Here is a 23,755-nt window from a genome sequence, read left to right as displayed (position 1 = left end):
CAGGTCTCCCCCCTTCCCTGCAGTGAGTTCTGGGCTCCTGGTTCTTCCTGCCGTCTGCCTAGCGGGGCGGCCCCAGGGCGGAAGATGTTCCTCCCTGGGTACCCCATCCACTCAGCCCCGCCCCACCCCAGGATTCTGAGATTCCACACCCTCAAGGGATGCAGCACTGTGTTCCGGCCAGGATGCTGTCCTGAGCTTACAGCCCAGGTGAGAAGAAACATTTAGACCTGAGCCTGGGGTGGAGTCAGCACTCAGCAGGTGGTGGCCACCACTATGCAGTGAGCCAGGCACTCTGGGAGGCGGATCAGAGAGGTGGAGGAGACTCTGATGGAGTCTGATGGAGTTCCTCCTGCCTCTTTAGAGAGGGTATTGGGCATAAACAAAGCTGTGAGAGGTGTCCTGCCAAAGGCTCCCCCTCCCATCCAACAGTTCCTGCCGGCTTGTGCCCCTGTGTCATCAGGCATGGAGCACTTGGCAGTGAATGAGTTGATTCCCACCCATGGGAATGTGAAGACATGGGAGTCCTCAGGAAAAGTGCGAATGGACTGAAACTTAGTGAGTACGGGCATTTGAGATGGGCCTTGGAGGTTGAATAGGAGCTCACCAACTGAATGAGCTGGGAACAGCACCCTAGACTCAGCAGATAGCACTTGGGTCAGGGAAGTACATGGAGTGTTTGGGAAAGAGCAGGTGTGTGGCTTGCTGGGGGCATGATGGACACAGGCAAGAATCTGCCTGAGGAATGACAGCGGCAAAACCGAGAGGGCCATTTACTTTCTGGTGAGGTATTCAGACTTCAGGGAGCCCCTGGAGGCCTCTGAGCAGTGCAGTGAGAGGCTGAGACCCCAAGCTTAGTGTAGCCTCTTTTAAAATTCAAATCTTTATTTTAATTGGGGATAATTTTTATTGTGGTAAAATATACATAACATAAAATTTACCACTTCGAGGATTTTAAACGAACAATTCACTGGCATCGAGTACATTCGTAGTGTTGCGTAACCGTCACCACTATTCCCAGAACCTTTTCATCATCCCAGATGGGCCCATTAAGCAATAACTCCCCATCTCCCTCTCTTCCCAGCCCCTGGAAACCTCTGTTCTACTTTCTGTCTCTGAATTTTCCTACTCCAGGCACCTCATAGAAATTGAATTATACAATATTTGTCCTTTTGTGTTTGGACACTTGTATATCTTTTTTTTTTTTTTTTTTTTTTGCGGTACGCGGGCCTCTCACTGCTGTGGCCTCTCCCGTTGCAGAGCACAGGCTCCTGACGCGCAGGCCCAGCGGCCATGGCTCACGGGCCCAGCCGCTCCGCGACATGTGGGATCTTCCCGGACCGGGGCACGAACCCACGTCCCCTGCATCGGCAGGCGGACTCTCAACCACTGCACCACCAGGGAAGCCCCCATCTGTATGTCTTATTGGCCATTTGTCTTTCTTCTTTGGAGAAATGTCTATTCATGTGCCCATTTTTGAATTGAGTTGTTTGGCTTTCGTTGTTGAGTTGTAGGAGTTCTATGTGTATTCTGGGTAGCAATCCTTTATCAGATATGTGATTTGCAAATATTTTCTCCATTCTTGTCTTTTCACTTTCTAGATGGTGTCCTTTGGATGCACAAAAGTTTTTAATTTTGATGAAATCCAATTTATCCATTTTTTCTTTTGTTGCCTGTGCTTTCATTGTCGTATCCAAGAAATCATCGTTAACTCCAATGCCAGGAAGAATTTCCCTTATGTTTTCTTCTAAGAGGTTTATAGTTTTAGCTCTTAAGTTTAGGTCTTTGATCCACGTTAAGTTAATTTTTGTAGATGGTGTAAGATAAGGGTCAAACTTTATTCTTTTGCATGTGGATATCTAGTTTTCCTAGTATCATTTGTTGAAAAGACTGTCCTTTCCCCATTGAATGGTCTTGGCAACTTTGTGGAAAATCAATTGACCATATGTTTGCGAGTTTACTTCTAGGCTTTCTATTCTGTACAATTGGTCTGTCCCCGGCATGGCCTTCTGAGATGAAGGTCCAGAGTTGCAGAATATGGGGAACCGCATTAAGTCATCCTGTTCAGTCCCTCGCCTCCAGGCCAGAGCCTGACCAGCCAAAGAGATTCAGCTCCGGGACACACTTGTTTTCCAGGAAGCAGAGCTGGTGAGAAGGGGTGGTGGGCAGAGCTAGTGGTGAGGGTGCCAGAGCCACGACCTCGGCCTCTGAGTAGGCCCCTTGCTGTTTGGGAGCCCCCATGTCCTCCAGCTGACCCTCCTGTGAGGACATGGCCTTGGGGGAAATTCTCCTGTGCTCTCAGGGTCCGTACACCGCCTCCTGAGAGGACCGAATCTGAGACTACTCGTTTTGGTAAGGTGATCCCAGAGCGCTTTCCCCATGGAGCTGGGAGGAGCTCTAGGAGGGAGGTCCCTTGTGCACGCCCTGCGGCTCTGTACTGTTGGCCCTGTGAATATCTTGAAGATTTTCTATTTGATTCTCATAAGAGGCATTTGCTGCCCCCTGTCCTCTGCCCTCCATCCCAAGTGCTGTCCAGTGAGTGGCTCAGCCAGGGACTAGATAGGATTCTACACCCCTGGTAGGTGACCAAAGGCGAGGGGGGCTCTGCCCCCCACTGTCACTGCCGGTGGAGCAGTGGGAGCCCCAAAGGGGGCTCTTATGAGGCCGGTGCTTCCTGCCTTGGAATCCCCCAGCCCAGTGGAATAAACAGAGGCCTAGACTCCAAGCCAGGTGCCCAAAGGCAAGTAACAGGCACAGTGTCTAATGTTCTTGGAATCTTGTAGAAACTGGGTTCATCCTACAATTCAGCTGCACAGGCTGCCTGAAGCTTCCGATGCCTTGGATTCGGTGAGGCCAGTGTAGCCAGGACCTGGGAACAGATTTCAGCCTGTCTAGCTGAGTGACCTTGGGCAAATTAGTTGACCTCTTTGCCTCAATTTCCTTATCTGTAGAGTGGGTATATGAATAATATTGTGAGGATTAAGTAAGATGATATAGGTAAAGAGCTTAAAACAGTTCCTGGAACAGAGTAAGTACTCAATAAATAGTAGCTGTTACTTTTGATAGGATTTTGCTGGAACTTCGAGTAGGTGAAGCCGGAAACTTTGACAAAGACTTATGGTTGACTTGAAAGCATAAAATTGGAAAATGAGCAATTTATTACTGAGTCCACACTGTGTGGTTGACAAAATGTTTTAAAATACGGATGAGTGATGAAAGGGGTGTAGGCCGGCTGTCTGCCTAGCATGGGGTCAGGAGGGATCAAGGATGGGAGAAGGGTACCCCCGGGCCCCTCGGACCCTTCAGGCCACATCTCCCCAGGCTGCCGGGGAGTTTAGGCTCCCCTTCCCTAAACTCACGGTAACTGACTGCTCGTGGACCAGCCTCCTTGTTCGCTCAGCATCAGCTCTGCGCCAGGGATCAGGGGCCGCCTTGGAGAAACACTGCCTGAGCCGAGGCAGGTGGACAGCCAGGGCCGGGCTTTACCTAATAAACTGCACAGGACTCAGCCCCTCAGAGGAGATGACACGAAGCCATTTTTGTGCTACACAAAGTACATTCTCACTGTTTCATGGGATGATTCATTTCCCTGAGAAGTACTAACAGAGTCCTGAAAAGAGATGTACTCATCACATATCCACTGCGGTTTTCTTGGTAGAAGGTACACACCGTACACTTTAAAGCAGAGACGTATTTGGCATTTTGTTCAGTCCAGATGAGCAGAAGGCAATGAAAGAATCATTCTTCACCAACATGTTTGTTGCAAATATTGGACTATTGAACATTGTTTATACTTATGACACGTGATGGGCAAAACACTTGGACCCCACCTGCTCCACATCCCAGCCATTTAGATGGAAACTAACAGCTTAGGTATAATTTTGTTCTAGAGATTTTGAATTTTTAACCATTTTATAATTTTAAAGATGGAATTTTGTTAAGCTAAGATTGAATAATCTTATCCAGCCTCATCAACCTCAGAAAACTTTAACTAGCAGCCTCACAATTAATTCAGCCATTATTTTCCCTTCTTGTCCAAGGAGAGAAACATCTTCTTGCTTTTTTGGCTTGTAAGTGATTCTTTAGGTTATGAACACAGCATGAACACATCTGGAGGAAGAAAACACTTGATTTTGGTGGGGAAAAAAAAATTCTCTCTAGGCCGACGTGGTCATTCTGCAGGCTGAGACATTTAGTTGCTTAACGAGATTCATCTAATTCAGAGGGTATTTGTTGGGTGCCAGATGTGGGGACCAGAGCTTGATAAGATGTTTTCGCTGTCCATGATGAAGATACTGTCTAAGGGTGGAGGCTGCCATGCACCCACACTTGCAATGCTTTGTGAAAAGTAATCTAATTATTAGGGGCCAATAGGGGAGTTCCGAGGAGGGCATGGCAGGAAATCCCCAAAGAGGAAGTGATAATAGACTCGGGCCTGGAAAGGTGACCTGGGGTTCGCTGGGCAGAAGGGACCCCAACATAGTCCCGAATCACCGAAGTTGGTTTCTAAATGACAGCAGCAGTGGTGGTGGCATCGGTTACCTTTCTGGAACGGTCCGTCTCTCCACTCCCCACCCCCAGAGAGCTTTCAGGTGGTATGATGGTTAGAGCGCAGCAGATGCTCCCACAGAGAGAATTCTTCCGGAGCCGTTAAATATTGGGGTACCTCCATAGGAAAGTGGTCCAGATGCTCCCAGAGTGTAAGTGGGAGTGGGCTTTCTATAAGGAGCTCACGACTGCTCTGACCTTTGTCAACTGGTTTGTAAGCCACACTGTCTTCGATGCAGTGATTACAATTATAATTCTCGGGCTTCCCTGGTGGCGCAGTGGTTGAGAGTCCGCCTGCTGATGCAGGGGACGTGGGTTCGTGCCCCGGTCCGGGAAGATCCCACATGCCGTGGAGCAGCTGGGGCCCGTGTACCGCAAAAAAAAAAAAAAAAAAAAAAAAAAAAATTACAATTCTCATTTCGTGGCTATAGCTTCAAGTTGCAACCTAACAGGTTAAAAAGTATTCATGGAAGGGCCTTTCTTTAACATCAACTAGCAGTTTTAAATATGTATGTAACAAATGATAAACAAAATTGTGTCAAATATTTCACCCCATTTATCGTCTTTGTTATATGTATGTAAAATGGGCCCTGATTGGAAGGGGACTGGGTGGGGGGCTACTTGGGACAGGGGTTTGTGGCATGTTCTGGGCAGCTGGAGCTGGGGAAACTTGAGCTTAAAAGAGTACACCTGGGGCGGGGGGCGGGGAAGGATGAGACACTGCAGCCTGAGTGACTGACTTTGCTTTGCTCTTGCAGCTGCCCTGGCCTACCTTGCCTCCAAATAATAAGGGTATTAAGCTATCGTGGGGGATTCCCGTTGATAGAGAGTGTGCTGTGTATCAGGCAGAGATGTGCATTCTTGCACTTGACTTCATTGAGACCTCACAAACACGCTGGGATGTGGGTATCATCCACCTCACTTTACAGATGAGAAAACCGAGGCACAAAGAGGCCAAGTCACTTTGCCAAAGCATGAGTGGCTTGGAAGCCTCCTTAACAATCTCCTTTAGAAATTTCCCCGTTTCTTTAATGGGGAAAACTGACACTTCCTTATCATGCATAAAGAGCTAGCTACTCAGCTTTAACACACCCCTCCAAGGAGATCGCTGCCTTGAAGCCGCTCCTATACAGAGATCTGGAGTGGTCCTGGAAATACTGCTTCCCCCGCCAGGCTGGCCTAGATGCCTCTGCTCTGTCCACCTCCCCGCACCATAATCACTGCCTCCCTCATGAAGGGGGACTTTTGGAAGGAAGGGGCCATGCTTTATTAGACTTCCTATTTCCATCACCTGGAACTTTGCCCAGCACATAGCTGGCGCTCCAGAAATGTTGCTGAATGAATGAATGCAGCAAATAAGTGGCAGAATCAGGAGTCCAACCCAAGTCTGTCCTGCTCCAAAGACTTCTCATTCATTTCACCTAGAGCAGGATTTAAGCTTCTCCATCTCGCCTCCCTTGGATCCAATGGCACTATTTCAGTGTGTCTCCATGGGGATGGTTGGGAATGCACGTTTTCTCCCTGCTCTGAGGGATTAGGTGGGAGATATTTAGGGACATACCCAAAGCCACTTGGTTAGGTGAAGGTAGAGAGGGACAAGGGGCAGACAGACCACCAAGCTGATTTGAAACCGGCAGACACAGCCCTTCCACTGACAGGCCTTGTGGTCGGTCGCTCGGGGTCTCCGTATCCTGCCTGGAAGGTGAGTAGTGGCCCAGGGTGACCCCTGAGCTCTGGGACTTCTTGTTAGGGTTAAGGGAGAGTGTGGAGGCTCCTTCTGCTTCCGTGGCAGTGGACCCAGCCTGGGCCAGCGCCCCTGCCCCTGCGGGGTGCTAGGATCTCTTCCAGCCTCGTGAGGCAGGGCTTGGGGATGAGACCTAGGCTGGACCAGGAAGGAAGGAGCCGGGGAACCTCAGTCTCCATGAGGATAGCAGCTCCCAGGGCTGGTTAGAGTCCCTGACTGAGGTCGCGACCCTGCTCACCCCAGTAAGTATCAGGAGGTGATGTTCAAGTGTTCGATCATACATGGGGCTTCTCATGGTCACCTGAAAGTTCTGTTTAGATTAGTCCTCTGTGATGGAAACATCTCCAGTGGCTCAGTTGTGTCTCCCAATGACAAGACTAAGTCTGCCTGCAATCCCTTCAAGATTGCCTGTCTACGGAAGAGAGACAACACATCGTTGTGTGAGAGGCCATAGACAGGACACTGGGCCTGGAGCTGGACCAGCTGGGTTCAAATCCCAGCTCTGCCCCTCCTAGCTATGTGACCTTGAGCAAGTTAAGCTTCTCTGGACCTCAGTTTCCTCATCAGTAAAATGGGGGTAAAAACACAGACCTCCTAGAGATCTGGGGAGGATCAAATAAGATAGTGGATGGGTCAGTACCACTCAAACGCGAGTGGTTATGTGATTGTCCTTATTAGTGGCACCAGCCCTGTGGGGAGGCCCCTCAGGCTTCTCACTTAGTAATTTAGGACCAGCTCAGTAGGGACTTGGGATGTCCTGTTTTGCCGTAAAATGTAGCGTGCCTTGCCAGGACCTCTGTAGTTTCCAATACGCAGTTCAAGGTCACGCTCTTGCTGAGGCCTCCCTGACCTTTTCAACAAGAACTGACTGCTCCTTCCTGTGGACACGCTGCGCCCAGGATGCAGGGCTCTTGCAATGGCAAGAGGGGCCCATAACACTTGACCACACTGTTACACGTCTGTCCCTTCCATGAGGCCATGACTAAGGGGAAGCTCTGGGGAGGTTATCGGTGAATGAACAAACAAGTAAACCAAGGAAGGAGCACAATGAATAGATGCAAACCAAGTCACATCATCAGGGAAAAGACAAAAAAAAAGAAATTTGGGGCATAAGGGGGCGGACGGAGGGGACCTCGGGGGCTAAAGGCAGTGAAGGCCCTGAGGGACACAGGCTAGTGGGCTTTCTTTTCTTTTTTTCCAATTTTTTTTATTGTAGTAACATACAAGTAATAATAAAATTTACCATCTTAACCATTTTTTTTTTGCGGGGGGGTAGGTGGGCCTCTCACTGTTGTGGTCTTTCCCGTTGCGGAGCACAGGCTCCGGACGCGCAGGCTCAGTGGCCATGGCTCACGGGCCCGGCCGCTCTGCGGCATGTGGGATCTTCCCGGACTGGGGCACGAACCTGTGTCCCCTGCATCAGCAGGCGGACTCCCAACCACTGCGCCACCAGGGAAGCCCCATCTTAACCATTTTTAGGTGTACAGTCCAGTGGTATGAAATACATTCATAATGTTGGGCAACTGTCACCACCATCCATCCTCTTTTCATCTTGTAAAACTGAAACTCTGTCCCCATTAAACACTAACTCCACACCCCCGGGCTCCAGCCCCTGGCAACCATCATTCTACTTCCTGTTTCTATAAACTTGACTACTCGAGGGACTCATATAAGTGCTATCATACAGTATTTGCCTTTTTGTGACTGGCTTGTGTCGCTCAACATAGGGTCTTCAGGGCTCATCTGTGTTGTAGCAGGTGTCAGAATTTCCTTCCTTTTTGAGGCTGAATAATACTCCACCATGTGGCTGGACCAGTTTGCTTCTCCATTCATCTGCCGATGGACACTTAGGTCACTTCCATGGTCCAGCTATTGTCAGTGGGCTTTCTTTTTAAGCCCTTCTCTTTGGATACAAGGAAACCTCGCTCACTTAGACTAATTGTAGGAGGACTGAAATTATAATAGGCTCAAACAATAAAAGGTACTTTTATTACTTTTAAGGTCCGAGAGTAATTTGACCTCAGCTAACAAAATACTGCTTCCTTCGGGCCTTGGAAGAGCATTTAGAAGAACCACGTGCTTTAAGGGGGTCGCCAGTTACTTACGTGGATGGAAATGTGGGTTTCCATAGGGCTGGGGAAGCAAGGTTTGTTCCTAGAGTTGGCTTCTGCCTTGTGATTTTGATTCCAATGTGCAAGCTCATTTGCAGAGGCCGTGGACAGTGCTGGTGACGGGGAGGAGGGGAGGTTGCTAACTAAACCCCGGTCTGGGTCCTGTTCAAATTATGACAAATGCCGGCTTCAGAACTGGGATTCCTGGATAAAGTGGTTTCTTCCCGTTTGTCTGCATACTTCTTCTTTTTAAAAGCTTTTTGTTTTGACATATTTTCAGACATCAGAAAAGTTAAATGTAGAATACAAAGAATTCCCAGATCCCCCTGACACCGATTCCCCAAATCTTAACGTTTTACTATATTTGTGTTATCACTCTCAATCTCTCTTGTATATATGTATGTATCAATATACATACCTATACACAGGTACGTATTCTTTCTTTCTGAACCGTTTAAGAGTAAGTTGCAGACATATGCCTCTTTACCTCGAAATACTTTGGTATTTAGCGGAGAACAAATGCGAATTGAGACCCGGTGTCCGAAAGAAAACAAGAAAGAATTAGCTGGGTATAAGCTGGGGGATGGAGGGGACCCTGAAAACAAGGTCCCAGGAAAAGGCATGGGTCCACATTTGAGGTCCCAGATGGTCGATGAAGTTCTATCAGGACAGTTTCATCAGGGCCAGCACTGAAGGTTGGATGTGATGGGGCAGATGTAGGGGCGTCAGAGAGGAGCCATTCTCCTGTGGCTCCCACTTTTTCCCTTCCTCCCTGACCCTGTCTTCTGGCTGTCCCGTCCCAGCCCCACACAGGGTATCCACTCCAGGAGGGCCCAGAGGAACTGCCGCAGGCTTAGGGCTCGGACCTCAGCTCTGCCTCTCACCAGTTGTGTATTCTTAGACAAGTCCTTTCCTCCCTCTGGCCTCAGTCTCTGGGGCTGTCAAATGGGCATATTTCACATGGTTGTTGTGAAGAGCAGCCGTGGTGGCATGACAGGTGCGCTAGCACTGGGTAGAGCATGAAGCATCCCAGTGCTAATTCCTTTTCCTTCCTTGGTTCTGGGAGGCGCCCTCCATCCTCTGGACCACAGGAAACCTCCCCACCTCAGTGTGTGGGAAGAACCAAGAGAGCTGTGTGAGAGTGGAGTGATGGAGGAGGGGGCTGCAGCCCCCGCCTCTGCTGACGCTTCCCTGGGGAAGAGCCCACAGAAGAGCTGGCAACAGATCCGCCAGCTGCGTGGACAGCCACCTGGGCAAACCTGGGTGTGGGCAGCATTTGCATGGCTCCCTTGTAAGTAGCTAGAAGACCGAGGATTCCCCAGAGTCTCCACGAAGGGAGGTGACTCTGGGGACTCAGGAGCTCAGGTCAGGCCTGGCACCCAGTGGTGGTGACATTCAATGGATTCCTTCTCTCTGAGCCTCAGTTTGCCCATCTGTAAAACGAGGGTGCTGAAGAAATTCTGAATTCAAGAATGTGGAAACCCTCAGAACCTGAGGAGGAAAGAGCTCTTTGGGGAAGGGCAGGGACCCACCTCATCCACCCCTGTGTCCCTTGTAGGGCTGAGACAGCGGCAGACACATAGTAGGACTGAATAACTGCTTGTTTGGCCAACCCTCCCAGGGAGGGCCTGTGCCTTTAACCAAACTGGGAGAAACTTCATCTGAAGCCGGACCCTGGGGCATCACCTCTGGCCCCGAGGAACTTAATTGGGACTGCAGTGCCTCCTGGTGGCCAGTGTGAGCCACTGCAGCCTTGATCATGCTGGATTGGGGGTGCTGCCTAAAGCCTTTATGCAGGGACCCGGGAACCTGCCCTGTGGGTGCGCATGGCGTCCCAGGGCCCCGCGACTCCTCCTCAGTCTTGGCTTCCTGTAGGGGCTGCGCCTTCTCCATAACCCCTTCTCTCCTCTCGCTGGCAGGAAATCCGGCAATACTTGTTGACATGAGGAAGCAGAGAAACTAAAAGGTTTGCCCAGGCCCCTAGCAGCAGCGGGGCCACCTTTGGCCCTTCATGCCCTGCCCCGTGGCTGGTTTCTCTGAGCCCCATCATCCCGCAAGGCCCACACACAGCAGTGTGTGCTGAGGGACCGAGGCCCCCCGGCTCCGGAGTTCAGCCCCGTGGCCTTGGGTCCCTTTCCTATGGGCGCCCCAGCACCTCAGCAGGGCGTGCAGAGCTGCCCCGGCGCTACCAAAGGCAGAAGGAGCCCGGGCCCAGCTCAGGACCCAGCTGTACGTCAGGGAGGCCCTGCTCCGAACCGCTCACAGTGGAGTGGGAAGCAGGACCACACACCAGTGCTTTAGAGCAGAGAATCCAGTGTTTAAGAGGTAAGCCCAGCCCCCCGGGGTCAGGGAGGAAGAAGGGGTCGGCCTTGCACTGAACCTTGGAAGCCAGTAGAAACAATTCGGCAAAGAAGAAATACAACAAATAAAAGGTTAACTTTACTAGTAATAAAAAAATGTAAATTCAAACAAGATTTCACTTTTATCCTTCACACTGGCAAAGATTTTAAAAAACAGTATAATGACTGGTATTGGCCCTGAAGCAGGTGGGCACATGGAGGAAATTGGCAGATTTCTAGAAGACACATTTATCAGAGCTCTTAAGGTGTGACTGTGATCTAACTCGGTATTTCTAGTTCCTGGAGCTTCTTCTAAGGTAATTACCATGAAAGTATCAAGGGATTTAACTGAAAGGATATTCATCCCAGGCCTGTTATCATTTCAAACAATCAGCGATCCACGTGCCCAACAGTAAAGGATTGATGAAATAAAATAGTTTGTCCACGTGGTGAAATACTATGCAGCCACTAAAAACGATGTAGTAGAAGAATATAGAATAGGATGGAAAGACATACAGGATAGTGTTAGGTTAAAAAAAAAAAAAGACGTACCAAAAAAAAATTATGTTTCCCTTTTGTGTTTGTGTGTTACAGTTTTCTTCTTTTGGTCTGTCTTGATTTTTTTTTTTTAATTTCCATATAGAACATAGATAATTCTATGTAACGAGGGGGGGGGGAGCCACAAAATTTACAGAGGAAGATACGCAGGGAGAGGAGGAGTTAGCCAGATGCATGAGGGGCAGAAGGGCATTCCAGTTAGAAGGAAGAGCACATATGCAGGAATGGGGTAGCCTGAAGCCGCTCGAGCAGTGTACTGGAGGCATGAGGGCAGGTCTGTGGGACCGGAAGCGAGGTGCAGAGGTGGGGTGTGGAAAGATGTAAGTCTGTGAGGAGAACCAGTGTCAGTCCCGCCTGGGGAATCCTGAATGCCACAGTCAGCCTGACTTGAAGAGTTGGCAGATTTAGCAAAAAACTAACAACAAAACCAGGGCGCTCCATTTAATTTGAATTTCAAATAAATAATGAATAAGTTTTAGTATTAGTATGCCCCATCCAATATTCGGGACATACTTACACTTAAAAAATAACTGTTTCTCTGAAATTCTAATTTAACTGAGCACCCTGTATTCCATCTGACCATCCTAATGAGGGCTCTGGGCACCAGTGGAGGGCCTCTAGACAGGCTCACACTAGATGGGATGTGTGCTTTAGACGCTCTCTCTGGTTGTAGTTGAGGGTGGTGAGTCTGAGGGCAGAGAAACCAATGAGATCTACACTTAAGCCAGAGCTCTGGGAATCTCCAGTATCCAAGAGGCCTCAGAGTTAAGGGGCGGCGGGGGGGGTGGCCCAGTTTGTGAGGACAGTGGCCGATCCCCACCGCGAAAGGGGCCTTTTGCTGAAGCATCCCTACCCTTCCTCCACCCGGCTCCCCCGTGGCGCTCACACCCACCTCCCACATCACACAGCCGAATCCAACACCTGCCAGAGCAGACATCACTCAGGATTCTAATCGCTGCTTCCACATAGCATTTTAAAATGATAAAAGCCATTTCTGGTCATGGTAAGACAAATAGAAAATTAAGTCAGACGAGGAAAAAAAAGGAACAAAACCCAGATACCAGTATTCTTACCTCTGGAAACCTCTAGTATTTTCTAAGGACAGGTACCCCACCCCTACCTCCCCTTTTTTTCAAAATGAGATTTACTTACTATAACACGAACATCTTTCAGTTACTAAAATGCTGTTCTTTCACATCAGTTTCACTCCTTTTTCATCAAATGTTTATTGAACCCCTTCTGCATACCAGCCACGATACTAGGCATTAAACAAAAGGGCTAAACAAAACAAGTATATGCAGATATATTCCCTGTTTTATGGAAGGGAGAGAGAGAGACAATAAATAAAGGAAAAGCAAATAGATACAAAATAATGTGTATTAAATGCCAAGAGAGAAACAGTCTGCAGAATAAAGAAAATCAGGAAGGATCTTCCAGTTATGGAAATATCGTCCTTTATTTAACCAATCTCCTATTATTGAATATTTTGGTTATTTTCAGTTTTTCCATATAATAATGCCATGATGAACTTTCTCTCTAGTTAATTCTTTGTGCCCATCCCTAATTCTGTCTTTAGTTTAAATCCCTAGAAGTGAGATTTCTGGGTGAAGACATACAAACTTTTTACTTACTTAGTTTTTCTTTACTATATTTAAACCCAATTTTTAATTTTCTGTATAGTTTACATATTTTTTAATTTTTAAAACAGCATGGTATAAAATTAAAATGTGGGGGTATTATTGTATGAATTTGAACACATTCCTGTACAGACCCACGTACTCACCATCACAACTGGGAAACGAGATAGGATAGTTCTGCACACCAGCCCTTTGTGGTCTAAACCTGCCCCCTCCCCGGCCCTTGGCAACCAGTGATCTGTTCTCCATCCTAGTACTGTTACCTTCCCCAGAATACCATGCGATAAATAAGTAGAGTCATGCACTATATACATTTTGAGACTGACTTCTTGTACAGACCATGATGCTGTCTTTGAGAGTCATCCGTGCCATTGTTCGTATCACTAGTTCGCTCCTTTTACCTCTGAGGCATCCCACTGCATGGCTGTTCCACCTGTTAAAAGACATTTGGGTTGTTTCCAGTTTGGCGTGATGAGGAGCGAAGCTGCTATATACATTTGCATACACGTTTGCAATGAAAATAAGTCTTTGTTTCTTTAGGGCAAATGCCTAGCAGTGGGATCTCTGGGTCTAGCCATACGAGTGTGTTTAATTTTACAAGACAATGCCACGGTGTTTTCCCACCAGCAAAGAATGAGAGTTCCGGGTGCTTCATATCCTCACTATCACTTGGTATCATCAGATTTTTTATTCCCATTGCAATAGGTGTGTAGCCATATCTCAAGGGGGTTTTAGTTTGAATATCCCTAGTGGATAATACACTGAGGGGGTCGTCATGCTGATTTCCATGTATATCTTCCTGGGTGAAATGCCCATTCAAATATTTTACCCATCTTTTTTTAGTTTTAACGTTACTGCTACCTAAGCTCCACATTTTAATCAGATTTCACTAGTTTTTCCCTAATGTCCTTTTACTGTTTCAAGACCCTGTCCTGGATACCGCATCACATTTAGTCCTCATGTCTCCTTAGCCTTCTGTGATCTGTGACAGTTTCTCGGGCTTTCCTTGTTCTGAGAGGCACATTTAGGGCTTGGGTGGGTGCATGTTGGTGACAGGAGTGCCTAAGTCACCTCGTGGGTGGCTGGCCTGAGCCCTTGAGCTTCCTCTCTACAAACTGGCAGTTCCTCCAGGGCAGGAGCACCGTCCGTCTCTACTGGGTACGCTTTGATAGGCTCCATGCACGTTTGCTGAAACGCCGCCCCAGTTACTGCTCCCCCTTTGGTGTTATTTCTTGGGCCTGGAGCTAAAACTAGGGACGTCTAAGCTGAACTCTGGACAGAGTCCAGCGGCAGATGAGGTAGGCTGGGGTTATAATCCATGGCTCACCTTTCACCTCTGCCCCCACCCCCGCACGACTGTTTGGACAGTGGTGGGCTTAGTCAGTGCCCTTTAAATAGCATGAAAGGGCCTCACGCTGGCCTGTTTTGTTTAAGGAGGTTGCATCGGTGGTGTGCACACTGCCACAGGGCATGCGGCCGGCTCACCCGAGAACAGAGTAAGCGGCATGTCCCCCACAAAGCAGATGTTTGGAGGAAAAATAGATGTAATCAAAAGCACGGAGGATAAAATTACTCAAACCCCTTAGACCCTCCATGTGCAAGGGTACACACACACACGCACACACGCACGCACACACGCACGCACGCACCACCCACGTCCATACCCACCCGCGTGTATCTACAGGGTCACGTTCACACCCATACCCACACGCAACAGCACACGTCCGCAGGCACACACGTGCCACTTGTGTGCCTGCCCTTGACCACACGAGCCTGCACGCTACACAGACCTATCCGCAGGCCACTACACATGTTCCCCGCACCCACGTGCAACTGCAGGCTTCTGCCCTGTGCCCAAGGGCACACATCCGTGCACGCGGAAGGGATACGCACACAGGCCTGCAGCACCCTGTCCCCAAATGGCTTCAGAAGTTCATTCTCTTTAAATCACAGCCATAAAAAAAATTCTCTTGAAATCACAGTCATGAAAAAAAAAATCACGGTCACCTTTGGAAATCTTTCAAGGCCTTTCATGTCAAAAAAAGTTAGTCTAGAGTGACACCCTAGGGTTGAACCGGGACGAGTGGCTAGAGGTTAAGGGAATGAAGAAAGGTTTCCCGTTTCTCGTTGGATTTCTTGAAATCCAACAGCCAGGGCTGTCCGGCAGCAGACCAGGTGGCTCCCAGAAGAGGCCAGGCCTCCTCCCCAGGGGAGTTCAGGCAGAGGCCCAAGGGCCTTCTGTGGTTCTGATGGAGAATATAACCTCGAACCGAAGAATGCTTCCCACTTCATCAGAAGTGGTCGATGGGAGTCTTTGCCTGGGGTTGTCTGAAGGGCCAGCGTCCCTGCCTCGGGGCAGGCAAGGATGACTCACGGGGTTCTGTGCACGTTACTTGACTCCTCTGGGTAGCCTGGGACCTATTTCCAGATCAAGACATTCTCGGGGAAGCTGCAGCTTGCAATTACGTTGTCTTGGGCCACACAGCCTGGGACAAAGCCCGCCCAGGGATCCCTTCCCACTCTGGTCGGGGTGTCAGCATAGCACCAGGCCAGAGTCCAAAGGGGGTTGCCCCAGGGAGGATGGGGGGAAGCCAGCCAGGGAGGCAGGTGGCCTGGACCCAAAGGGGCTCTGTCGCTGCTCAGCTTCACGCCAGTGCCGGATGCTATTGGGTCTCAAGAAGGTGGGCCCAGCAGCGGGGCAAGCTGGGAGATCCCAGTGGCCTTTCTCTGTCCCAGTATAGCAGCGCGATGGATGCAGAGCTGGTTCCTGGCAGATGCTGGACTGGGCTTCCTGGGCATTTCAATTCCGGAGCCGCGCTCCGTGAAGCCCATCTCTGTGCTTCTCTTCCTGCCTCCCTGACCCTCTTGCTTGCTGCGTGGAGACATCCTTCATGTCTGCCTGGTCTTTCTCCCCTCCTTCCTGCTTCCCTCCCTCCTTCCGTCCTCCGTCTTTTCCTCTCTCCCTCGGTGGTCTCACCTCCCCCTTCTGTTTCAGCCTCTGATGGAGGCGTTCATCACTACGGGCATTTTTCTCACGTATCATCGCCACCTTTCTCCTCAGTGTTTACGGGGATGTGTTCATTCAACAAACATCTCTGCACGTACCCTATAGGTCCTGGCACGCAGTAGGTGCACAGAGGTAGCTGGACAGAGTGAGAGCTCAGTAATGTTTGTTTGTTAGAAATGGTTCGTTGATTCTTCAGTAACCTCTTCCTCCTGTCTGCTGCCTGTCCTATCCTGGGCTGAGAAAGGATGAATGGCATGAGGTCCCAGCCCACAGGGAACTGATTCTCTAGGAGGAGCTGGACATTTGGGGTTTGATTATATACTAGTCCGAAAACACAGTCAGTAATTGGATGGCGGGGTCTGTATGACTGCCCCAGTCTGCGAGGGCTTCCTGGAGGAGCTGGTGCTTGATTGGACCTTGGAGGTCAGCTGGAAAAAAAGGGACATTCCAGGCAGGTGGACAGAGGTGGGGGTGAGGGAGACCAAGGAGGTCAGTGCTTTCCTTTGTTCAGGAGTAATTCAGCCTGAGTCTCGGGCCCCGTTTTCAGTGGCTGTCTTGAGGAGGGAGTCACAGAGCGAGCTGGACCCTGACCAGCGCCAGGCCTCGGGCCACGGTACCAAGTCTCCACCCGGCCCCTCTGGATCATCTAGTTGCAGAGCGATCTGCTGGCTTTGCCCAGAGCCCAACACCATCACCTGTCTCATCACCTGTCTCAGGCAGGCCTGTTAAACTCAGGACCTCCTGCAGAAGAGCGGTGGGAACTGTAATTATTTACTCAGGAGGATGGAAGACGAGAGGCGTGGCAGCCGTCTCCAGATGTCCGCAGGGCTGGCTTGGGAAAGGCCCCAGGACGTTTTGAACCAGGACCAATGAGCCAGACCCTACAGGAGACGGGCTGGACCTAAGGACAGATGGTCCAGCTGTCCTGGGGGCAGTGAGCTCTCTGTCACCAAAGCCTGGATGACAGCACTTTGTAGAGATGCTGTGGGGTGGCAGCAGGTGGAAACTGATGCCCTGAGCACCTGAGAGGGACTTCCTTGGCTTGTCGTTCTGACCAGTTGGGTCAGAACCTTGGGGAATTTTCCTTTGTTGTCTAAACGAGGGGCCCAACCTCAGAATTTAAAGCAAGATGATAATAATCAAGATGGAGAGTTGGAAGATTCCTTCCCTCTTCAAGGACCAGAGAAACCTCAGTTTTGCCAGAATTCCTTCATCTCTAAGCCTTTCCAGTGAGCTGACATTTGCCTGGACAGACATAGCCCCATCCTCTCCCCTCTTCTCCCCACTCCAGATCCCAAGGGGAAGGTCCCACTGGTCCCTAAGACGGGAGGGCGACTTACTCCACCGGGCCAAAGCTGTGACACCAGACAGGGCGTGCCTGCTCCCGTGTGCAGATGAGGCTCTGGGACATAAAAGGCATCCTCTGAAGTCTCAGGCAGACTTTGGGAGAGCCGGGACTGCGAACAGATCTCCCATCTCTCGGTCTGGTGGTCTTTGCACACGCCATGCTGTCTCCCCACTCCTGACCCACTCGCTCCCTCCCAGTGGGTGGCTGGAGGGGGGGAACCTGGATTCTTACTCCTCTTCTTGGAAGACTGGACGTTCTGCCGCCTCCCCCCGAGCTGAGCCTGGAACCAGCCCACGCTGGGGAGCTTCTCCCAGAGGCCACATCCGCACTCTCTCCTCCTCTGGGGCTGGTCCTTCTGACCCCAGGATGCGCAGACCAAGCCTCTTGGTTATGTGAGGCCCCTGGATTCCTTCTGGTCCTACCTCTCTCCCCAGGAGAGGCCGCGAGACCATGGGTAGGAGTAAAGGACCAACCAAGGGCTGAGAGGCTGCACTCTGTCGCTAATGAGAGCACATTTCCTGCTCTCTCTGGCCTCAGTTTCCCCTGACTTAACATGAGGAGTTTGGTCCCTACCAACACTTGCTTTTTATAACATGGAGCTTCCCCTGCATGGCCCAGCCCCTGCTGTTGTGTGGGGTGGTCCCGATCCCAGGCTGAAGGCCAGAGGATACGGTAAGGGTCTACGGGGTCATGGGATGGGGCCTGGGGAGCAGTGCCAGGGCAGAGGGGGCAGGGGCTGCCCCCCCTCCCAAGTCTAGCCTCCAGGAAGTTGCATAACAGAGATGTTTATTTTTGGTGAGGCTGGGTGGGATTTCTTCTCCTTAAAAAAAAAACCCAAAACATAAAACTTATTTGTCTGCCAGGAAGATAAATATCTTTGCTGAAAGCTCTTGGCCCGGCTGCCAGCTGCAGCTTGCATGATGCTGTCACCAAAGCCGTGGCGGTCTGCCTGTGTCTGGGCTTACGTGGGTGTCATATGTGATGCCTGAGGGTCAGCCCCCCACCCTGCTGGTATCGACGCTGCCAGTGGCCCTCAAGAACAGCCTCCCCAAGCTGCTTCCAGGCCCACTCTGGGCATTCACCTCCACCCCGATTTCCTCAGTGCCTTGAAGAGGGAGGTGAGAATGACAGAGAGCAAAACGTCCCTCTCAGCTTCCCCAGCAGTAAGAGAGCCCCCAGTGTACACAGAAAGCCAGGGGCGAGACTGAACCTGAAGCTTCGGCCCTAGGACCCGGACAGGGTTAAGAGACCTGGGCTAGAGGCATGGTCCTGACTTAATGCCCGCTGCTCAGATCTCTTCCTAGAAGAGGAGACCGAGGGTCAGAGTGGTTGGTGCTCACACCGACCACAAATCCTTGTCATAATCAGAGCTTGCGCATGTGAAAGGTTTTGTCAAATGCTCCCCACACATGTCTTATTAATCCTGTATGTTATTTCACTCTACAAGAGTCACAGTCAATGGAATTTGGCTCAGAGAGGTGCTCACACCCCTGTCTCCAGACACCAGTCCAGCGCCCTCCCCACAGCATGTGCACACGCTCCTGCGCTTGGGGCCTCCAGGGAGGGCCTGCCCACTTGGAGGACTTCTCCAGGGTCAGAATCTTCTGCTCACAAGTCTAGACCAGAACTGGGAGTAACTTAATGATACGGGCAGAAGGCTGCCTCGCCGGGACCACGCCGAGTGCTCTGTGTGTCAGCCTTTTTAATCCCACAACTACCCTGTGAGGAAGATCCTACAGGATTCCGCATCCCCATTTTATAGAGGAGGAAACTGAGGCATAAAGAGGTTAGGTGAACTGTCCAAAGCACCCAGCTGGGACTCACACCCCTGGTGCCAGTTCCAGAGCCTGTGCTCTGACCCCTGCCCTGAGGCGAGTGTGTGCCCAGGGTGCTAACTGGGCTCTTTGGACTTGGACAGCTACTTCCCGCTCCACCCTTGACCCTTGTGGGCTGACTGGTCCTTTGCAGCTCTGAGCATCCAGGAATCAGCGGGCAGAGCCCCGTTCTGTTAGACAGCAGTGGCTGTGGGCCTGGGCCGTGAGCTTTGTGTAAGTCTGCTGGGTCCCCCGTGTCAGCATCCTGGGCGTGTCAGGGGGAGGTGCCCCACTTCCTTAGTAAACATGCCCCCCCACCTGGAGGGGCAGGTCACCACTTGGAAAATAGGTGAGACCAGTGTGGAGGGTGCCGGGACAGGACCCCTCAGCGCTGGATTCTTGGGCAGAGTCTCCAGAGCCCCTGCTGAACCCCAAACAGGACCAGGCCAGGAAAGGCGGGGCCTCTCCTCCTCACTCCAAGCCCATTGGGCCAGATATGGCTGCTGACTGAGTTTTCCTTCCCACTCTGGGAGTCCGAGGCACTGAGTCAGCAACCTCGACGCCCGAAGAAGTGCTGGCAAAGGGAGTCCTTCTAGAGGGAGGAGCCCAGGGTCAGTGGGGTGGAGATTAAATGTTATAGAGGTCAGATTGGCTGACCCAGAGTCATAGGACATTGGTGCGGAAAGGAGCCCATGCTGAGATGAGGACAGAGAGGGTCAGAGACTCGCCCAAGGTCACACAGCATGTTAATGGCAAGCCAGGGTTAGAACCTGGGCCTCCTGACCTTGCATCCAATACTTCCCTGAGAGGGCAAAGGCAAGGGATGGCTCCCCGGTCCCTCCCTCCTCTCATGCTTGGTTCAGCCACTGGTTTTTGACCTTCTTTCCTCCCCCCTCAGCCAAAGAGAGCTCCCTGGGTGAGCCAGAGTTGCCGCCCGACTCTGACACCGTGGGGATGGACAGCAGCTACCTCAGCGTGAAGGAGGCTGGGGTGAAGGGGCCCCAGGACCGGGCCAGCACCGACCTCCCCAGCCCACTGGAGAAGGCGGACTCCGAGAGCAACAAGGGCAAGAAGCGGCGGAACCGAACGACCTTCACCAGCTACCAGCTGGAGGAGCTGGAGAAAGTCTTCCAGAAGACCCACTACCCCGACGTGTACGCGCGGGAGCAGCTGGCCATGAGGACCGACCTCACCGAGGCCCGCGTGCAGGTCAGTGAAGGCGCCTGGGAGGGCGCGGGAGAGCAGGGCCTGCCCTTGGGATGGTGGCCGGAGCTGGGACTGCCTGACTGTCCCCGGTCACGCCAGGGCTTTCTCCACTTCGGTGCAAGGAGCCCACCCCTCACGCCCCGGCTCCAACCAGAGCAAGTCGGCTTTCACTCACTTCACTGTCTGGCCTCTTGCTCTGGTTGGAGCTGGGGCGAAGCTCCCAGTGGACGGGCAGGACGCCTGTAAGCTGTACTTCTGAGTTCTACGTAGTGTGGGAGTCCAGGCCCTTTCATGAAGGAGAAGGTAACTGGTCTCTGCTCTGGAAGGCCTATCTCTTAGAAAGGAAACAGGACGAACTTAAATACATCCGTAGCAGCCCAGTGGGCAGAAACAGAGACAACCCAGATCTTCTTTTTGCCCAGGATGGCTGCCTCGTCCTCCATCTTGCAGGTTCCAACTCAGTATGCCTCCTCTGAGAAGTCTTCCCGACCACCATGGCTAAAGAAGGGGCCGCCACCATCACCCGACCACCAAAACACTCAACCCAGCACAACCCGACAGAGCTCAACACAGGCCAGCAGAGCCCAGCACAACACAACACAGCACAACCTAAACCAACACAGCTCAACCCAACACAGCTCAACACAGGCCAGCAGAGCCCAAATCAACACAGCTCAACTCAACAGAACTCAACACAGCTCAACACAGGCCAGCAGAGCCCAACACAACACAACACAACATAACCTAAACCAGCACAGCTCAACACAACCCAGCATAACCCAAACCAACACAGCTCAACTCAACAGAACTCAACACAGCTCAACACAGTACAACCCAGCACAGCACAACACAATATAACCTAAACCAACACAGCTCAACAGAACTCAACACAGCTCAACACAGCCTGTCAGAGCCCAACACAACACAGCATAACGTAAACCAACAGAGCTCAACCCAACACAGCCCAACAGAGCTCAATGCAACCCAACAGAGGCCGACACAACACAACATAACCTAACCCAACACAGCTCAACACAACCCAACACAACATGACACAGCTCAACACAGTAACAGAACCCACCAAAACCGACACAACACAACAAAACCTAACACAGCTCAACCCAACCCAACACAACGCAACCCAAATTAACACAAAACAACACAAGCAAGCCAGGTCAGCTTCTACCACATTGTCCTATTTTATCTTTTTTATAGAATTTATGACGGCTTAAAATATTTTATCTGTTTGTCTCCTCTCACTGGAATATGAGCTCCTTGAGGGCAGGTACTGTCTGTTGTTCAACACTGTATTCCTACCAATTAGAGAAGGCCGAACTCAGAGCAACAAAGGCAAAAAATAAACATACGTGGACCAACTGACCTCCTTTGACCACAGAGGTGTGTCTTCCCTCCCTGCATGAAATTACAGCAGAGAAAGAACCAGAAAGGAATCAAAGTCCTCTAAGTACCCCAGACACAGCTTCAGCGTAACACAGAATAAACGTCATGTTCAGCCTGCCTTTCCAACCCAGAGCATGTTAGAAACAGCAAACCAGGTGTTGGCAGATAGCTATTTTCCCCCTCCTGTGGGCTGTGGAAATCAACAGCTTCAGAGCAAAGAGGAGTTTTTTTAAAACAAGCAGCACAGTTCAGATCAGCTCAGCACAGCTCTGCTCAGGTCTTTTCAGCACCAGGACAAAAAGCCCTGTTACTTCGCAGACCCCAAGGGCACCTTCTCTTGCATTTGTTCACTAGAGAATCTTCAGCAGTGTTTCTAAGGCATCAATAAAAGGTTCATCAGTCTCAACCATGCTCTGTTTAAAAAGGCAGAGGCATTTGTAATACGGTCCAGACACGTTTTCATCTAAAATGGCTAATGTGGGGGACTTCCCTGCTGGTCCAGTGGTTAAGACTCGACGCTTCCACTGCAGGGGGCTCGGGTTAGATCCCTGGTTGCGGAACTAAGATCCCACATGCCATGCGGCGCAGCCAAAAATTAAAAATAATAATAATAAAATAGAGTAAAACAAAATAAAATGGCTAATGTGAAAAGGCACTGGTAGTTGTCAGTGAATACACAGCCATCCAGAAACAGCAGGAACCCGAGGGCGTTCTGAACAGTCAGGTCGTTTATCTGTAAATTCCCAAAAACAAGCTTCCCGGTTTATTCCTCTCCAGTTCGCAGTAAGTGTTTGGGGAAGAAAGGCAGGGCAGCTGAGGCCTCACTGTGATTCCAGAAACCTTCTCACACCCATTGTCCCACCTGAGTCATGCGACTTCCTGGTGCCTCAAGAGTCTGGACAGGAGCCACAGCATCTGGCCTCAGCTCAGCCAGTGGATTTGGGAGGAGCTAAAGGAGTAGGTGGAGAGCCGGTGGCTGTTATGGGGCATTCCTGTAGATGCTGTGTTTGTGTGAAGCAAACCGTTCATTTTCTGTGCAGTGCACATGTGTGCACATGTGTGCGCACGTGTGTGTCCCTAACAAATGGACAGGGGTGCCAAGAAGTAAAATTCACGTAGCATCAAAAGAAGGATGGTCCTTCTAGTACAACACATGGAAATGACACTGGGGTACGTTTTACATTTTTCAGGCACCACAATGGAGTGCTAAACTGGAGCGCTCTCCCTGCATACACACACACAGACACACACTCACACACAAACACACACACACATTTATGCCTACTTGCAAAAAGGAGCTGGGGCAGCTTACAATTAAAGGTTTATTATTTTCATCTAAGAACAAGAACAAAGTCATGAAATGGGAAGGTATTTATGTCAAAGATCTAGACTAAGGATCATATTTGCCACTGAGCGCAAATTTCAACCCTGAGCTTCCTGGCAGCCAAGGCAGAAAGGGAAACTCTAATGTGTGCATATCTTATCATCTAAGGGAAGGGCCATAGAAGTATAGAATGCTAGTGCTGGAAAGGATCACCTGGTCCTCTCATTTGATATCAAGGAAGAAGAGGCCCAGAGGCAGGAAGCGATCACCTGTGATCAGGTGATTCAGGAAAGGTGATTCAGTGGCAGTGCTGAGAATAGAACATGGGACCCTGAGTTCCAGCCCAGTGCTTCTTTTACTTTAGTTTGCTGTAGCAGGACGCATGCCAGGTTGTTCTGAGACTTTTCTTTGTATAAAGGCAGCAGGGTGGGTGGGACTGTCATGTATGTCAGACCTCTGGGTTGAGCCTGGCAGTGCCCCAGGGATGGGGGATGTGGGGATGGATCTCCCTGCTTGCCTCTGCTGAGTTTGTTTAGGGCCCGTGCTCAGCTGGTGGGAAGCCAGGTGCCTGGCGTAGAGTGGCAGTGGGGACAGGGAGGGGGTGATGGGGGCCCCGAGATGGACCTTTCCTGGGAAGAAGCCCGGGGCTTGGCCCCGCTCCAGGGGGCTGCAGGGGCCTCTCCCTGCTGTCTGGGACTCCAGTCTCCGCAGCTGGTGTCTG

At 50.7% G+C, this 23,755-nt stretch overlaps 1 protein-coding gene across 1 annotated transcript in view; it reads left to right on the top strand.

The window, feature by feature from the left end:
* Nucleotides 1–23,755, top strand: part of ALX4 (ALX homeobox 4) — a 39,799-nt gene that overhangs the window by 10,855 nt on the left and 5,189 nt on the right. The window contains exon 2 of the mRNA XM_060017387.1: nt 20,002–20,312. Within this exon, the coding sequence (XP_059873370.1) occupies nt 20,002–20,312 (311 nt within the window). The remainder of the gene's footprint in view (nt 1–20,001; nt 20,313–23,755) is intronic.

The sequence above is a fragment of the Delphinus delphis genome, chromosome 8 (genome assembly GCF_949987515.2).
Source record: "Delphinus delphis chromosome 8, mDelDel1.2, whole genome shotgun sequence".
NCBI lineage: Eukaryota > Metazoa > Chordata > Mammalia > Artiodactyla > Delphinidae > Delphinus > Delphinus delphis.
The sequence above is the reverse complement of the archived record's forward strand: the minus strand, read 5'-3'. Positions and strand labels throughout refer to the sequence as shown.